The sequence below is a fragment of the Triturus cristatus genome, chromosome 1_2 (genome assembly GCF_964204655.1).
Source record: "Triturus cristatus chromosome 1_2, aTriCri1.1, whole genome shotgun sequence".
Classification (NCBI taxonomy): Eukaryota; Metazoa; Chordata; class Amphibia; order Caudata; family Salamandridae; genus Triturus; species Triturus cristatus.
Genome location: NC_140580.1, coordinates 1,078,584,374 through 1,078,601,239, shown reverse-complemented (window position 1 = coordinate 1,078,601,239; position 16,866 = coordinate 1,078,584,374). Strand labels below are relative to the sequence as shown.

Sequence of the window (16,866 nt, the reverse complement as noted above, 5' to 3'; positions counted from 1 at the left end):
CTGCCACCAGACACCTCAAAGTGCCTCCGCACCCGCTTCCCACAGCCTGAGTCTGAGGGAGGAGATTATGCCCACGGGGTCCTGAGACCCACAAGAGCAGAGACCATCCTTGGGCCTGGCCAGACTGCACTTCCAGTCCACGCCGGCAGCCTCTCTCTGCAGGCCCCCTCCAGCACCAAATCCGACGCCAAAAGACAACACTGCATCGAGCCCACAAAGCCTGATGAGAAGTGGACCAACAGTGTCCCTACATGCGCGAGCATCTCTAGAGTCAAGTTCCCCCCCCACCCCCCCCTCCCGAGAGTTTCCCCTGGACAGGCCCCCCATTTCCAGCTTGCAGCCTGTTTCTGACTGGACCATTCCCCAATGAAGTGAATGGGGCACCCGATGCCGTAACACACCACTGCTTCAGAACCTCCAGAGGTGAATACTGGTGTGGCCTTGGACCTTGCCCCCATACACACCTTAAGTCCTGGAGAATAGTTTCAGAAGTCGCTGTTAAGTGCCCAAATGCAGTACATGTTTTCCCCATAGAACAACATTACAACTTTTGAAAATTGTAAAAATTCTTAACTCGAAAAGCGCTTATCTGATTCTGATGACCTTGGTATCTTAATTCATTTAAAGTATGTGTAATTTTTATAAATTGGTGTCGTATTTGTTTGAGTGGGTCTCATTTACTGCCTTTGTGTGTGCAATAAATGTTTAGCACTACCCTCTGATATGCCCAACTGCTCGACCACAATACCGCAAAAAGGAGCATTTGGGGTGTCATTTGTGCCTCTGTAAACTCACTAGGGTTTGCCTGGACACTTCACACAGTGTGCTTCTATTTGGTCCACTATACAAAGAGCCAGCTTCCTACAGGTGGGACAGATGAAAGTGGAGGATGCTTGTTGTATTATGTTGAGTATGTTTTGGAGTATATTCATTTACATCTTATTGGAAAAGCATAAGGGGTACAAAACAAAATTTATTGGCAGTACCATATTCAAATTAGTATACAATGATCAAAAACCAGTTTTCTACAATAGCTGGTAATAATGCGTTTATTTGATTGAGGATTTTCTCTGGAGAAAAGGGTAAGGAAGGGACATTATTTTGTTGGGCACACTACATTGGGCCCAGCTATTATTTAATATAACAGATATAGTATCCCACTGCTATGATATGGTAACAATAATACCTCAATCAGTTGGCTGATGAGCACCACAGAATAGTAAGAAGGATGTTTCAGAATTGTTTTGGCGATGACTTCGCAATAATGAAATGCTTGCGCAGCAAGTCCCACTTCGGCCAATCGGCAGGCATAAATAAACTTGAACACCTGAGGGAAAAAAAATATTTCAACACGCACAGCTTACAGTTGTTACACCGGAGGAACAAAGAGAGAAACTTTGAAAAAACGTAGCATGTGCTGATGTTTGTTTAGCATTTTGGAAATGTGTGCAATTAAAAAAAAGTTGCTCATTACAAAAGCGTATAGGAGGAGCCTAGAGTCAGAATTACATAACATTTAGTTATAAAGTTAATATTCCACTGAAATACTTATATGTCCCAGTCTCTATACTCAAATATTTCAAAGTGTGCCAGCAGATGCACAATTAGATGAGCTTATTGCAAAATCTCCCAACAAAAATGAAAAACCTTCCCTAGAAAAGGAAGGGAGTTTAAATCAAAATACTAGCTACAGTGATGAGATGAAATAAACTAACTGGGATAGAAGAATAAAGGTGGAGACAATAGCCCAAAGTGCCTTTGTACGACACTTTGAATGTAAATATTTTCAGGCTTTATATTATCATGGTTCATAATTGATCCCGATTAGAAGTGCAGTTTAGAGACAGCAACTGCTTAACACCAGCAAAGGCAATATTCTCACCTGGAAATTAGGTAGCGTGCATGTCTGGGTGCCTAATGACTGTGCATATTCATAAGCTTCTGTTCGATGAATTGCTTCATTGGACGAAAACTTCAAAAACGGCAAACTACTCCAAAGAAAAAGAAAACAATACAAAAACAGAACCTGATGTCATGTTAACAACAAATTCATCTGAAGTTACCTCGGTCCATACTATTTTATAGGCACTTAATATTTTGAATGTATGACGAATTAGTGTGGTAAATAGTACTCACTAGCTCTGTGGTATTATACATATTTATTTTCCAGCCGTTTGATATTCTTATCAACATTTTGCATTGACCACGGTCTACATCAAGCTTTTGTATTGCCCTTTTGCAATTTGCCTAGGTGTTTAATTTCATAAGCATTACTATGTGCCACTAGTTGCAATCACTTTGCAGTCCAGCATACAAATATTTTGTTGCCATAATCAGACATATAAAGTCAAAACCACAGAGTGTGTGATGGTAAGAGATGCTGTGCTACGTGGGTGAACATATACTTATTATTAGTGTAGGTTTAGGACATCTCGCCTAACACACTTAACAATACTGGTTTTCAATCAACGCATTGTTAGAATTGCTATATCAAAAGATAAGCTTAAGTTTGGCAAAAATCAATCAGTGTCAAATAAGGGCATAACGAGGTGACACACAGACATGTCAAAGTGCATTTTTCACATTAATTATAATATATATATATATATAGATAGATATATATAGATAGATATATATAGATAGATATATATAGATAGATATATATATATATAGATATATATATATATAGATATATATATATATAGATATATATATATAGATATATATATATAGATATATATATAGATAGATATATATATATAGATATATATATAGATATAGATATAGATATATAGATATAGATATATAGATATAGATATATAGATATAGATATATAGATATAGATATATATATATATATATATATATATATATATATCTCAAAGCTCCAAGATTGCCCCCTAGGCATAGATGCACTCCACACCAGGTAGCAGTAAGCCATTTATTGGTAAAGAACATATATATATATATTTTGAAAAATATTTTTCTTGTCAACAAATCTGCATGGCACAAATTATATGTACGACAACCACCTGTTCGCTATGGTTAGACACTGGTCCCCGCTAATACAGCCTTTATCAGTATGTACCGTTCACTCCATCACGGGTTCATCTCGACTCCTGTGCAATTAATCTAATGCAGAAGGTGTCCTGGCTCCCCTCCACCCTTACCGAAAGTACGGCCTTACGTGTCCCCCCCCCTTAACCCACGTTTGCCCCCCACCCCCAATATTTTCTCAGATTTTTTCTCATGCCCTCTTTGCAGACATTATTTTCTACTATTCTAAAAGATTACATTCCTAGTTTTGGTGTGTAAGGAGAAGCCCAGAGTTCCATCTCTGGACATATCCCGCTTTGCTACCATACAACCCGAGTTTACTAACTACTTTTTGGTAGTGTGAATGGTCTGCTGGGCCCCACATGCCCAGCAGTACCAATCTGGGCTGCAGTTCCAAGGGTAGCCCTTTAGTCTCCTCCAAAGCATTCCCTACCGCTTCCCAGAATGCTTGCATGCTGGGGCAGCTCCACAGTGTGTGCATAAAGGTGCTCTTTAAGCCACACCCTATCAGGCAACTCGTACCTCACTTCCTGCCAATGTTGCAGAGCAGGGTGCATGTGTAGTATACCCTGTGCATGATCTTGAGCTGGATCAGTCTGAAACTTGATTTTATTGCCACCATCGCAGGGAATTCCTATGCTACCAGCCAGTCATCCTCATCTAACTCCCCCCAGGTCTTGCTCCCATTTAAGCTGCGGCGTCAGTGTGCGTTTCTCATCAGTGTACAATTTGCCCATCCAGGAGTCTGTTTTTTAACTGGGAATCTTCTTGCTTTCTTCTAAAGATACACACTCCCCGAGTGCGTGTCGCAGCGGACCATAATGTAGCCACTGTGATTCTGACATTTGAAATTCTTGCCGTACAAAGGAGAAAAGTGACAAATCCGTCACGTCCCACACATTTGTCAATGTAGATAGGCCGATGGCATCCCAACCCTTAAACCCTTGTAGAGCTCCTATATACCGTAGTCTGGAGCCCTCCCACAGTGCTGGTCTTTGAATCAGTTGGCAACCCCATCCCATCTCCCTGGTCCATTTCTTCCAAGTTTCCACTACCGTCCTCGTCGCCGAGCACGCTTCAGGCATTAGTTTATCCCTATATAGGGCGTGTAGGTAGATTTTTGCCCCCTTCCTGCCCTGTGTCGTTTAAACACCGGGTCCTCCCAGTCTACGTATGCCCAATCATTCACCACACTTAATTGTGCAGCCTCACATTTCAGTACATTTGGTAAGGCAATGCCCCCTTCAGATTTTGACCTTTAAAAGGCTCTCGTGGCTATCCTACATTGTCTTCATGCCCAAAGCAGTATTCGTATCAGTGTGTCTACTCTAGTGAAAACAAGGGGCTGTTCTTGAGTATATGCAGGATTCTTGGGAGTGCCACCATTTTAAATATTACCACTTTTCTGAACATAGAGAGCGGTAGTGATTGCCAGTGTTTCAATCCTGCTCCAGACGTTAGTATGAGCTCCAGTTTTGCCTCATAGTATGAATCTGGAAGTTTAGTTATCCAGATCCCGAGGTATTTAAACTTTGACTTCTCTGATTGTAATGGCAGGGTGAGTGATTCACCCCGCATATATCCCCCCCTACTGGGAACAACAGAGATTTGTCCCAATTTATGGCAAAGTCAAAATGTTCCCCAAATATGCAGAAAATATCCCACAGTATGTCTAGAGAATCGCCCTCGGCTAACCTAGTACATGTCCCAAGGTTTAAGAAATCCATGGAAGGAGGGGGACCTAAAAACATGGCTCTACCCAAAAATAAAGGACGGAGTCTGTACCGGTTACTCCAGTCGTTGATCCTAGATAAACTCCGATAGCGCCAAGATGCCTGCCAGGTGAACGTCGCACTTAACAAATGAAAAATAATATAAGTAGAGACCAGGCCATATTGGTAAAATATAATAAAATATTGTCTGCATATAGTGAGATGCACTCATCTTTATCACCACTGCCACCAGAACATTGGATCTGTGCATCCACACACAATCATGCCGCCATGATTTCTTTAGCCAAGGCAAACAGTGGCGAGAGTGGATATCTTTGCCTCTCCTTTGGACGCTAAACTCCTGTGTTGTGTGGCTGTTAATCCGCACCCTGACAATCTGACCCCACCTAATGCATTTAGGGCCAAATCCCATCTTTGTCAGGATCTCGGTAGGCCCATTCAACAGAGTCAAAAACCTTATTCGCGTCCAGTGAATCAAATTCCCCGCTGGCGAGTCCCAGAATACCGCCAAATTATTATGCAGTAGTCTTAAATTTAGCTTGGTCGAGTGGCCTGACATAAACCCATTCTGGTCTGGATGTACTAACTCAGTCACCACCGCCCTCAGTCTGGTTAGCCAGGATCTTGATGTCCATGTTTAAAAGTGATATGGATTGCTATGAGTCGTATGTATCTGGGATTTTGCCTACTTTCAGGATCAGTACCACTGTTGCGGCACGCATATCGTCTGTTAGTTCCCCCTCTTGGAATGTCCTTACATATGATGCGTGAAGTGGAGCCATTGTCCACCCCTGCAGTCTTCTTAATATTTCAAATCGGGAATTTGTTCGGCCCTGGGCTTTCCCAGATTGCATATGGCCCATGGCCAAGGATACTACCCCCCCCCCCCACACTGTAATATCTGCATCTAGGTCTTTGATGCGGTCTCACCCCCCACACCCCCAACCTTCTCATGGGACAATCGTTAATGAAGGTCAGTACTTCCCGTTCAGGGGCACGCCGATGGGCACCATAGAACTCACAAATGCTTGGCAAATTCCTCTGCTTTTGCACCACTGCCTCTCGTATCTCTGGTATCGGTCTTTAATTCTCTAACGGTTTTATTATCTCTCTCTTTACCACCAAGCCACGCAAACAGTTTGCCTGTTTTGTTCCCTTCTTCATAAACATTGTCAACTTCTTAATGTTAAGATTGAGCCTTGCATTTTTACAACCACCTGCAGCACTGTGTGCCAGCAAAGGTACCCATGCAATAGAAAATCCTAGTGAGCAAAAGCACATATTAACTAGTAAGGCAATATTTTCACATTTCTTTTAATGTTCACTTGTGTAGTGCGACCAACTCAAAATACTATTTTGGGGAGGTATACTTAATAGCACTTGTTCAGCTGTCGAAAAAAACAATGAATTATGCTTCCTGGAATTAACTTAAAGCCTACTAAGGATATTAAAAATGAACTGTAAACCAGGAAACTTTCTAAGTAGGAAATGAAGGATATCCCGTAGGCCACTTCAACAATGGCCAAACTTCAGTGTCGCTCTGAAATATATATTGAGCAGCTTACGTGTGAAAATATAACTCAGAGAAACGTTAGTGAGCTGTTCAACATGCAGATGATGCACTCATTTATAGCAAAACAACTCAATACACTGAAGGGTGTAAGAGGCAGAATAAATTCAAGCAATACCATGACAGAAACTTCAGTCCTGTCTGCTAGCCTAGGTGAGAGGGGAAAACTAATGAAATTTAAACAATGATTACACCAGGTTTTCAAAAAAATATTTAGCAACTGTTTGACACAGTGTAACAACTTTAGCACTGAAATAAAATCACAAATATAAGGAAATACTAGTATACCTGTGATTTGATCCTATAAGGACCAGCTTTGTGGTCTTCTTGGTGTAGACTCCAAAACCAACCTGAGCCATCAAATAGCAGAAATGAGAAGCATCGAGAAGACCCCGAGAGGCTAAATCAAAGGAGGAGGACATGTTTTAAAATGGAGAGCACTACTGAACAACAGCATTTTAAAGCAAACTTAACAATTAAGTGAGAGGAGGTAAGGTGGGAGGGAAAGATGTAAAAGCCAAAAAAGGACACCAAATAGCTCTCTTCAACAAACTATTCAAGTGTCATCATCTACAAAGACTATATCGCTTTCCCTTTCCCCTCTTCTGTTCTGGCAAGATAACATTACTGTTAATTAAACTTAGTTGCTTACAATGTACAGCATCTCTTCCATTCTCAACCTGCTTTTCATTTGCCATCTATGTAGGAAGCTGGCTCTGTATATACTATATCAATGTACGGCAGAGGTATTCAATCTGTGGGGCGCGACCCCCAGGGGGGCCCTGGAGGCATGGGAAGGGGGTCGCGCTCTTCATTTGCTAAAGAAAACGGCCCAGGAGGTTGATTCCGGTAGTTAACATGTTTTCCCTGGAGTGTTATTCAGGGACTCTCCTCTGCTGGGAAATCAAAGCAAGACAGACTGCTAAACACACCTTTCTACGAGTGTATTGCTGGCCTGAAAGAAATGCAAATGTGCACAACCAGTTAATCTGCAAATGTAAAGGATTTGCAGATTAACTTGTTGTGCACATTTGCATTTCTTTCAGGCTACCAGCACACTGGCAAAAAGGTGTGTTTAGTTGTCTGCCTAACTTCGATTTCTCTGGACAGGATGGTTCTGCTACAGTTAATTGATCAAATCGCTTCTTTGAGTGGTAGTGCACAGAGTTTACTGAGCTGTGAAGTGCTTGCTTTTAATAGTTACTGTATTTACATAGTGCTTACTATCCCTGAGAATGTGTTGAAGGGACACTTGTGTAAAAGAAATTGCATTACATAGGGTCTGGTTATTACTAAAATCTATGGGTCTTATTTCCAATGAAATTGTGTAGGGCAGCTCTGCAAGTATTTTTGCTGCACTGCCCTATGCCAATTCAAAAGTACAGGAATGGACTGTATTTATAAGATACAGTTCACTCCTGTCCTTTCTGCCGGCGCACAATTTGGTGCCTAGCGCCAATGCAGGCACCCTTGCACCATGGTGCAAGGGTGTTTGCATTGAGGGCAGGATTGTTTTTTGTGCAAGAAGGCACGTCTTCCTGCGCAATAGAAAGAGGAAAAAATTGAAGAGAAATAAAGATATTTCTCCTTGCTACGCATCCCCTGGGACAGGGTGCATTTTTGACCCATCCTCAGGTTTACAGATCCTTGGAAATCTGGGAATGTGTCACAACCCATTGGTAAACACACTGCAACACCCATGGAATGCCCCCCCCACGCAATGTAAGACAACGCACCAACTTGCGCTGCGTTGCCTTACACCATATCTAGGAGGCCATGAAAAGCCACCCAAAGGGACCTTGCATGACCTCGTAGATATGGGGCTGCTCTCTGCGCAACCAGAGCGCCATAAAAAAATGATGCACCGGCAGCATAAGGGGCTATTTTGGAAGCAGCCAGTATATATTTGGATGCACCATTTTATCGTAGAACATTTTGCGCATTTTGCAGAGGTCTGTTTTATACTGTGTGTAATGCAAGTATAAAATAGCGACTTAAATATTCACAGTGCTTTCTGTCGCAAGCTGTGACCTCATAGCACTAAAAATACACAAGTCGCTATTCTCAACTGCACCAACCACGATTTAATTCTGTGGTGCTCTACTTTCTCACAGACTTTTGCAATGCATTAACTAATAGAGGTTTCCTAATTCATTATATTGCATTTCCCACTGAGTAACAACTTCTTCAAATGTATTTATTATTCATTGTAGCTGCGCTTTATTTTTTATGTAGCTACCTGACGGTGAAAGACCTAAAAAACTTACGTATGTTTTAATTATGATGAATTTTGTTCAGCTATCTCCAGTTACATGCAGCTGTAAATGCCAAGCTGTCAGCATCCCATGAAATATAGCATGGTTTTCCTCTAATGCCGTGCAATAAAGTTGCAGCCCATGCATTACAGCTATTATACCAAGGGCCACTGGAATTATGTGATTGTGCGGCCGTAGCAATTTTAGCATAATTATAAATTTGCCGCATTTGCCACATAATCCATCATCTGCCGCATAATCTGCTAATTTTAACACAAAAAAAATTTCTTTACTCAAAAGGTTTAAAAGTTACTAAAAAGCAGCAACAGGTGTTGCCGCTCTGTAAAAGGCTCTTTGGAAAGCTGCTCTGGTCACATTTTTGTAGCTTATTGCTATATGTTGGTGTTAAACAGGTACTAATGAGGTGCAACCGCAGATTGACCGTTTCTCTGGAGAACATTTATGGTTGTCAATGATAAGGACTACCAGGTTCTAGAATTGTTTTTTTGGGAGGGGGTCCTTACGCCTAATACATTTTGATGGGGGGTCTTGGCATCAAAAAGTTTGAAGACCACTGATGTAAGGTATAGTGTGCAGAGTCCAGTGGAACCCCAAAGGTAGGCAGAGGTAAAAGTGGATAATAATAACTATTTGTGGTAGTGTGGGCAGCACTAAGGCTTTATCAGATGGTAGTGTTAAGCATTTATTGTATACACTCAGGCAAGAAAAGATGTCACACACTCAAAGACTGAATTCAGACCAATTTGTTTGTATAAAATTATTATTTAGTTGTATTTTATTTTCTAGAACCAAGCCATGCCTGGTACAGTTAAGTATACGAATACTTTGCAAGAATCATGCAGTGAAATACAATTTAAATACAGTTTGAATGCAGTTGGATTGGTTTACATTTAAGTCATTTGTTTATAAAACAGTTGGAATTACTTTTCAGATCACTTTTTAAGTTACTTCTTCTACTCAGTGTGATATGCCTAGATATCACACTGGGAAATTTCCTAGACAAAAAGTAAATCTGTTTTTTAACTATGCAGTTTCCTAAGTATTCATACAAACCAACTCTACACTTAGAACAATTTTCACAAGAAAGTAGTCAATGCAGTCCTATGGGATAAAATCATTTTATCGACTTATCGGTATGTACTTGGGTTTGGGAGTTGGTTTCCTGGGGTTAAAACCGCGGTTCCCCCAGGGTCAAGGATGCACTCTCAAAACACAGCCAGCGGCACTAGGGACGCCAGGTGCTGAGGCCCAATGTTATCCAATGGGGGTAGGGGGCCTCCGGTTGGGGGCTGCTCACGAGCAGACCACAAGGTTGTAGGAGCCAAACCCCTGGTGTTAGGCTCATGGCAAAGGGGGATCCAGTTTAGCACACAAAGTACACCTGCATTGGCGCAGGGGCCACCCAAGGCTGTGGAGCTTTGGGTGCAGGGGTGTCTTTAGGCATCGGGTTTACTTACCAGCTCCGGTCGCGGTCATCCTCCAGAAAGGGGCTGCAGGCTTCGCTGGGAGATTCGTGGCAGGTCAGAGATCACCAGATCTCGGGTCAGGGTCACCAGGAAGACCTCCTCGTGGTGTTGGGCCACTAACGCAGGCCGTGGGCGTCGGGTGCAGAGTGGTGCAGACTTGCGGATTTGGCTGGAGCCAGAGCCTGTGGGTGAGCAAATCCGGTGCACATGGGAGACTAAGTCTTTCTTGTGGAAGGCAGGGCAAGTCCTCTGGGTTCTTGAGGTTGCTGGCTGCAGGACACACCGGGGTTTCGCTTCCGCAGGTTCGAGGTGGGGACAGGCCGGTGGGGCTGGGACCAAGTTAGTGGGCATCCTCCTCTTAGCTTTGGCACGGCTTCTTCTTCTTTTCTTCTTAGTCAATTCTTGTCCGAGGAGGCAAGGGTCAGGGATGCCCCTAAATACTAGATTTAGAGGAGTTACAGGTAGGTAAAGGTTGGGACCAAAGGGTCCCTTCTTTGGGGTGGGTAAACCCCCTATTATGCCACCCTCCAGTGGGAGGGGGGCATATGCCTTGCTGTAGTTGGCTAGGGCCCCCCATCTGCAAGATGGCGGGGACTGAGAGTTGTGCTTCACCTCGTCTCCCCCACCAAATTCTCCAACCCAAAGTGGGGTCAGAACCGGTGGGGGCCAGTTACTGAAAGCAGCAACAGGCCTGGGGAAGCTCACAAAGGTGGCAAGCCTTTGAAGCTTCCCCTTCGTGGAGCCTGCCCATCTTGGGGGTGGGAGGGGGTAGGCTTGGCACTGAGTCCCAGGATGTGCACTGTTTCAGACCCCCGAGAGCAGCAGACTCTCGACCCAGGGATCCAGAAACATGTCTGGTGGTGGCAGCTGGTGAGCAGCCACAGTCTGGACACAAGTGTTAGGTCGTTTTTCAGAGGGCATCCTGAAGATGCCCTCAGAGTGCATTTTTAATTAAATTCCACACTTGCATCAGTGTGGGTTTAAAGTGCTGAGAAGTTTGATATCCAATTTTTCAGTTAAGCCATCATGGTGTTGTGGAGTTCGTAATGACAAACTCCCAGCGCCATATACTCTTAATGGCAGTACTGCACTTACAATGTCTAAGAATTGGCTTAGACACAGTAGGGGTACAGGGTTCATGCACCTGTACCCTCACCACTGGTATAGTGCACCCAGCTAGAGGGATGGCTTACCTATGTCAGGGCAGTGGGTTGTAGTCATGGCGCACACAAGAATGTGTGCCATGTCGACTTTTCCCTTTGTTCTGCACCCAAACACGCAGCCTGCAAAGGTGTGTTTAAATGTAAAATGTAAATGTAAAATCTGATTCTCTCGTTTTTAGGTCTCGGCTGGCGATAGCAGCGTGCATGCGCAACTCTCGGCATCCGAGAGCTTCTTGAAATCAATACTGTTGAGGAAGGGGTCTTGAAGCCGCGCACCCTCTTCCCATTGGCTCGCGTTATAGCTTAGGCCAAACGCAGGCTTCTCATTGTAAAGGAGGTCCCTCCTTGTTGCCGCCCTGTCCCCGTTTGGCCCCGCCCACCAGGATTTGATATTTTACTGGCGGCGTTAGACTATGGCCTTTAATTACTGGGTAAGCACTATTTGTTTCCCCTTCCGTCTGTCTCTCTCCCCGAACAGACCCTTCCGTCTGTCTCTCTCCCCGAACAGACCTTTCCTTCTGTCTCTCTCAGAGACACAGCTGCTCCTTTTCTCCCTTGTACCCTTCGCTCGCACCATCGCCGCCTTGGATCGTAATTCCAGCCACAGGGATGTAACCTTCTCTCCACTTTTGATTCCTTCCCTGGTGTTCTTCTCCTCCCATATTTCTGTTTCTTCTGTTTCTCTAACAATCTCCGCCATCCCGCCTCAGCCGGAGTCCAGAGTTGTGCCCTTTTAGTGCCATAGCGCCGTGCGCCCAGCCTGTGCCCGTCACACCCACGGCTGCAGCCATTGTCCCTCAATTCCGTGTCCAGGTTACCCTCGCCCTTTGTGCGCCCTTCCATTGTCACTGGGGCCCGGACCGAGCCGCCCTGGTTTCCCATCGCTTTCCCATCAATGGAGGGCCTGTCATCTGCAGCCCCCTGCCCACCGCCCCTCTTCTTCTGCTGCCGGGTGTGCATGTGCCCTGCCTTCAGCAATTACGGAAAACATCATAATTACCTCATACAGCTGGGGGACTCCGCAGCCTGCCACCTCCCCAGCCCTTAGCATCCCACATAAATTAAAGAACAGTTGTTGTTTAAACCAACATTGGGTTTACAGTGGGAAAGGGGAGTCTGGGCTCCGCGAGGGACCAGCAGCCCTCTCATCCTCAGACTTGGGGTCAAGTTAGTACACTATTATAATATCCATGCGTTTTATCGACTTTAGAAGGATGAACCAGTGAGTGGGTCCTGCGAGGATTTAATCGTGTCACTACAGGCTTCGCCGCGACCTCTGGCGACCCAGCGAGCTTCCACATGGCGACCCAGGTGCAGGGCTGGTTCTTTCCCTCTCTTACCCAGGGATGTCAGTCTAAGTCACTTCATTCACCTTTAGCCGCCCGCAGATCATGCCTATCTCTCTAACCTCAACTCCCATGCTCACTCTAGACCCAGTCCTCTGCGCCTCTCCCTTCGTATCTGCCCGCTCCCTCTACCCTGTGCTTCTCAGCCTTGATTTCTCCTCCCGATCTCTGTTACTCGTCTGCTCCTCCCAGCTCTCCTCTGTGTCACCTGTGCTTGTGCACTCCTGGCCAACGCCCTATCTTTGTTGTTCAGCCAGAGAGAACCGAGGTACTACATTCCACGTCCTTAAGAAAGACAATTAATAGGAAGAAACTGTGTGCGTAGAAAAGACCCTTGGATTTCACGAGGAGTTTCGGCCACCATAACATGTTGACATATCAAGGTACCCTCAGCAGTTAAAGTGCATAAAAACATCTGGAACTGTGAGCCTGCGTGCAATGGAGGAGGGGCCGGGACGTGGCTTAAAAGAACAAATTATTCTGCAGCTATTCTGTTGTCCTTTCGCCATCTGCTAAATTAGAATTAAACGTAATGCACACACCTTAATTAAAAAAACATAAGTGCAAGCTAAATTAATCGATAAGAAATGCACTTGCGTGTTATGAAAGCTCCATTGGGTAATGCGATAACTGCAGATGTCTGTGTGTGCAACTAGACAGTCACAGAACTGATTTGTGATTGGTGTAGTTGGGCACTGTGACATGCATTCATAGTGCTATGAGGACCCACCGGAGACTAAAAGCCCTCTGACTATGCAACTCATTACTCTACAATTGTACGCATATAGGCTGCCACAAAATGTACAAAAAGATTTAAGATCAAATTTTCAAAAAGTGAAGTAATGTAGTGCTGTAACCAAAGTAGCTGCATTGTGTCAAAGGGAGGCAGCAGAACAGCATCATATCTTAGGATATGGTGCTATTTCTCCTTCCTACTGCACTGGCACACTTTTGGCTGCCTTGCGCCACCCACACATCCAAAGTGCAAGGTGTGTGTCTCATACCCAGAGCTTTAAGTGGGATGAAACTGGGGGGAGAGGGGTCTCTCAAAGGGGCGTGGCCAATGTAATTAAGGACGTGGCTTAAAAACACGTCTGCTTAAAATCTGTGCTTGGCATAGTGTGCCGCCTGGCTGGTTCTGTCATTGCATCCAGATATAGGATACAACAAGTAACATCATACCTACAAGTCAGGAGTATTGGCTTGGTCAATGGTGGTTAGTTTCATAGGAGAAATAAGCAGCAACTATGGCTAGTATAGAATATTGAAAAAGCTTCCACTTAAAGCCCTGGTGACACCACGACAATGTTGCTGCTCCTGAATTTAAAAAATGGAAGGGAAATCAGAGAGAAAAGGACTCTTTAAAGGATTTCTCTTCCTGTACAAAGCTCATCTGGCATGACGTCATGCCGTAACGTCTCCACTAGTGAGAAATGAGCGGTGTAAGCACACCAGGTGCGCAACGCCAATTGGGCTCAAAGGGCTTCAGTGTGAATGCTAATAAATTACCTATGGTTTGTACTTCGCTCCAGTGTCGATTCCTCCTTACTTGTTAAAAACCCGTGGACGAAGTGGTGACCCTGCACAAGTGGGTTATTAATAATCCGCTTCCACAGGAGTAAAGGTAAAGGGCCTCTGAGGGTGGCACAATAAGTGCTGCAGCACTCAGAGGCCTTCCCTTGCCACAGTGCCCTTGGTACATGTGGTACCTTTTCCAAGGGACTGTACTGTGGCCAAAGAGTGCCAATTGGGTTTTGATTTCAATGCAGTTTTAGGGTAAGCACATAGGCCCAAGGCGGATCCGAGCGACCTCAAGAACTTCCGGCCCATCTCCCTGCTTCCGTTCCCAGCAAAGGTCTTCGAGAAGATAGTAAACACCCAGCTCACCCGTCACCTCGAAGACAACAACATCCTGGACCCGTCCCAATCAGGATTCCGCAGTAACCACAGCACCGAGACCGCTCTCATCGCCGCCACAGACGACATCAGGATCCTGCTAGACAACGGCGAGACGGCGGCCTTCATCCTCCTGGACCTCTCCGCCGCCTTCGACTCCGTCTGCCACCGCACTCTACGCATACGCCTCCACGACGTCGGGATCCAAGTGAAGGCCCTGGACTGGACCTCCTCCTTCCTCTCCGGCAGAACTCAGAGAGTCTGCCTCCCCCGTTCCGATCCGATGCGATGCCTCTAAGATCATCGTTACAACAAACAATTGATGGACGGAATGCTGACAATGCAAACATTCTCCCCCAGTCAAGAGATCTGGGTTAAATCCATCGTTCTTTTGCCCACTACACCACCCCAGTTTAGACATGGCCATATGCAAATCAGTCTTGACCCTGTGCCTCATGGGAACAGTCCAGCCCGAACTGCCAAGCCGTGTCTTCCCTGGACCGGAATCAAGCATCCTAGGACCGGTTTCTGGCTATCAGCCGTCATCAGCCAGGATAGCTTGACTCCAGTGGCGTAGTGAGCACGGGTCCCACGTCTGGGAATACCCATCCCACTTAGGGCGAAAAGCGTTACAACAAACAATTGATGGACGGAATGCTGACAATGCAAACATTCTCCCCCAGTCAAGAGATCTGGGTTAAATCCATCGTTCTTTTGCCCACTACACCACCCCAGTTTAGACATGGCCATATGCAAATCAGTCTTGACCCTGTGCCTCATGGGAACAGTCCAGCCCGAACTGCCAAGCCGTGTCTTCCCTGGACCGGAATCAAGCATCCTAGGACCGGTTTCTGGCTATCAGCCGTCATCAGCCAGGATAGCTTGACTCCAGTGGCGTAGTGAGCACGGGTCCCACGTCTGGGAATACCCATCCCACTTAGGGCGAAAAGCGTTACAACAAACAATTGATGGACGGAATGCTGACAATGCAAACATTCTCCCCCAGTCAAGAGATCTGGGTTAAATCCATCGTTCTTTTGCCCACTACACCACCCCAGTTTAGACATGGCCATATGCAAATCAGTCTTGACCCTGTGCCTCATGGGAACAGTCCAGCCCGAACTGCCAAGCCGTGTCTTCCCTGGACCGGAATCAAGCATCCTAGGACCGGTTTCTGGCTATCAGCCGTCATCAGCCAGGATAGCTTGACTCCAGTGGCGTAGTGAGCACGGGTCCCACGTCTGGGAATACCCATCCCACTTAGGGCGAAAAGCGTTACAACAAACAATTGATGGACGGAATGCTGACAATGCAAACATTCTCCCCCAGTCATGGCCATATGCAAATCAGTCTTGACCCAGTTCGGGCTGGACTGTTCCCATGAGGCACAGGGTCAAGACTGATTTGCATATGGCCATGTCTGAACTGGGGTGGCGTAGTGGGCAAAAGAACGATGGATTTAACCCAGATCTCTTGACTGGGGGAGAATGTCTGCATTGTCAGCATTCCGTCCATCATTTGTTTGTTGTAACGCTTTTCGCCCTAAGTGGGATGGGTATTCCCAGACGTGGGACCCGTGCTCACTACGCCACTGTAGTCAAGCTATCCTGGCTGATGACGGCTGATAGCCAGAAACCGGTCCTAGGATGCTTGATTCCGGTCCAGGGAAGACATGGCTTGGCAGTTCGGGCTGGACTGTTCCCATGAGGCACAGGGTCAAGACTGATTTGCATATGGCCATGTCTGAACTGGGGTGGCGTAGTGGGCAAAAGAACGATGGATTTAACCCAGATCTCTTGACTGGGGGAGAATGTCTGCATTGTCAGCATTCCGTCCATCATTTGTTTGTTGTAACGCTTTTCGCCCTAAGTGGGATGGGTATTCCCAGACGTGGGACCCGTGCTCACTACGCCACTGGAGTCAAGCTATCCTGGCTGATGACGGCTGATAGCCAGAAACCGGTCCTAGGATGCTTGATTCCGGTCCAGGGAAGACATGGCTTGGCAGTTCGGGCTGGACTGTTCCCATGAGGCACAGGGTCAAGACTGATTTGCATATGGCCATGTCTGAACTGGGGTGGCGTAGTGGGCAAAAGAACGATGGATTTAACCCAGATCTCTTGACTGGGGGAGAATGTCTGCATTGTCAGCATTCCGTCCATCATTTGTTTGTTGTAACGCTTTTCGCCCTAAGTGGGATGGGTATTCCCAGACGTGGGACCCGTGCTCACTACGCCACTGGAGTCAAGCTATCCTGGCTGATGACGGCTGATAGCCAGAAACCGGTCCTAGGATGCTTGATTCCGGTCCAGGGAAGACATGGCTTGGCAGTTCGGGCTGGACTGTTCCCATGAGGCACAG

General features: G+C 45.7%; 1 protein-coding gene across 8 annotated transcripts in view; it reads right to left on the bottom strand.

The window, feature by feature from the left end:
* SEC16A (SEC16 homolog A, endoplasmic reticulum export factor) overlaps positions 1 to 16,866 on the bottom strand; it is a 559,433-nt gene that overhangs the window by 362,564 nt on the left and 180,003 nt on the right. For all 8 annotated transcript variants that reach the window (XM_085612981.1, XM_085613007.1, XM_085613017.1 and 5 more), the window contains exons 15-17: positions 6,648 to 6,759; positions 1,883 to 1,988; positions 1,187 to 1,327 (exon numbers count right to left, since the gene is read on the bottom strand). In XM_085612981.1, coding sequence (XP_085469107.1) covers positions 1,187 to 1,327; positions 1,883 to 1,988; positions 6,648 to 6,759 — 359 coding nt within the window. The remainder of the gene's footprint in view (positions 1 to 1,186; positions 1,328 to 1,882; positions 1,989 to 6,647; positions 6,760 to 16,866) is intronic.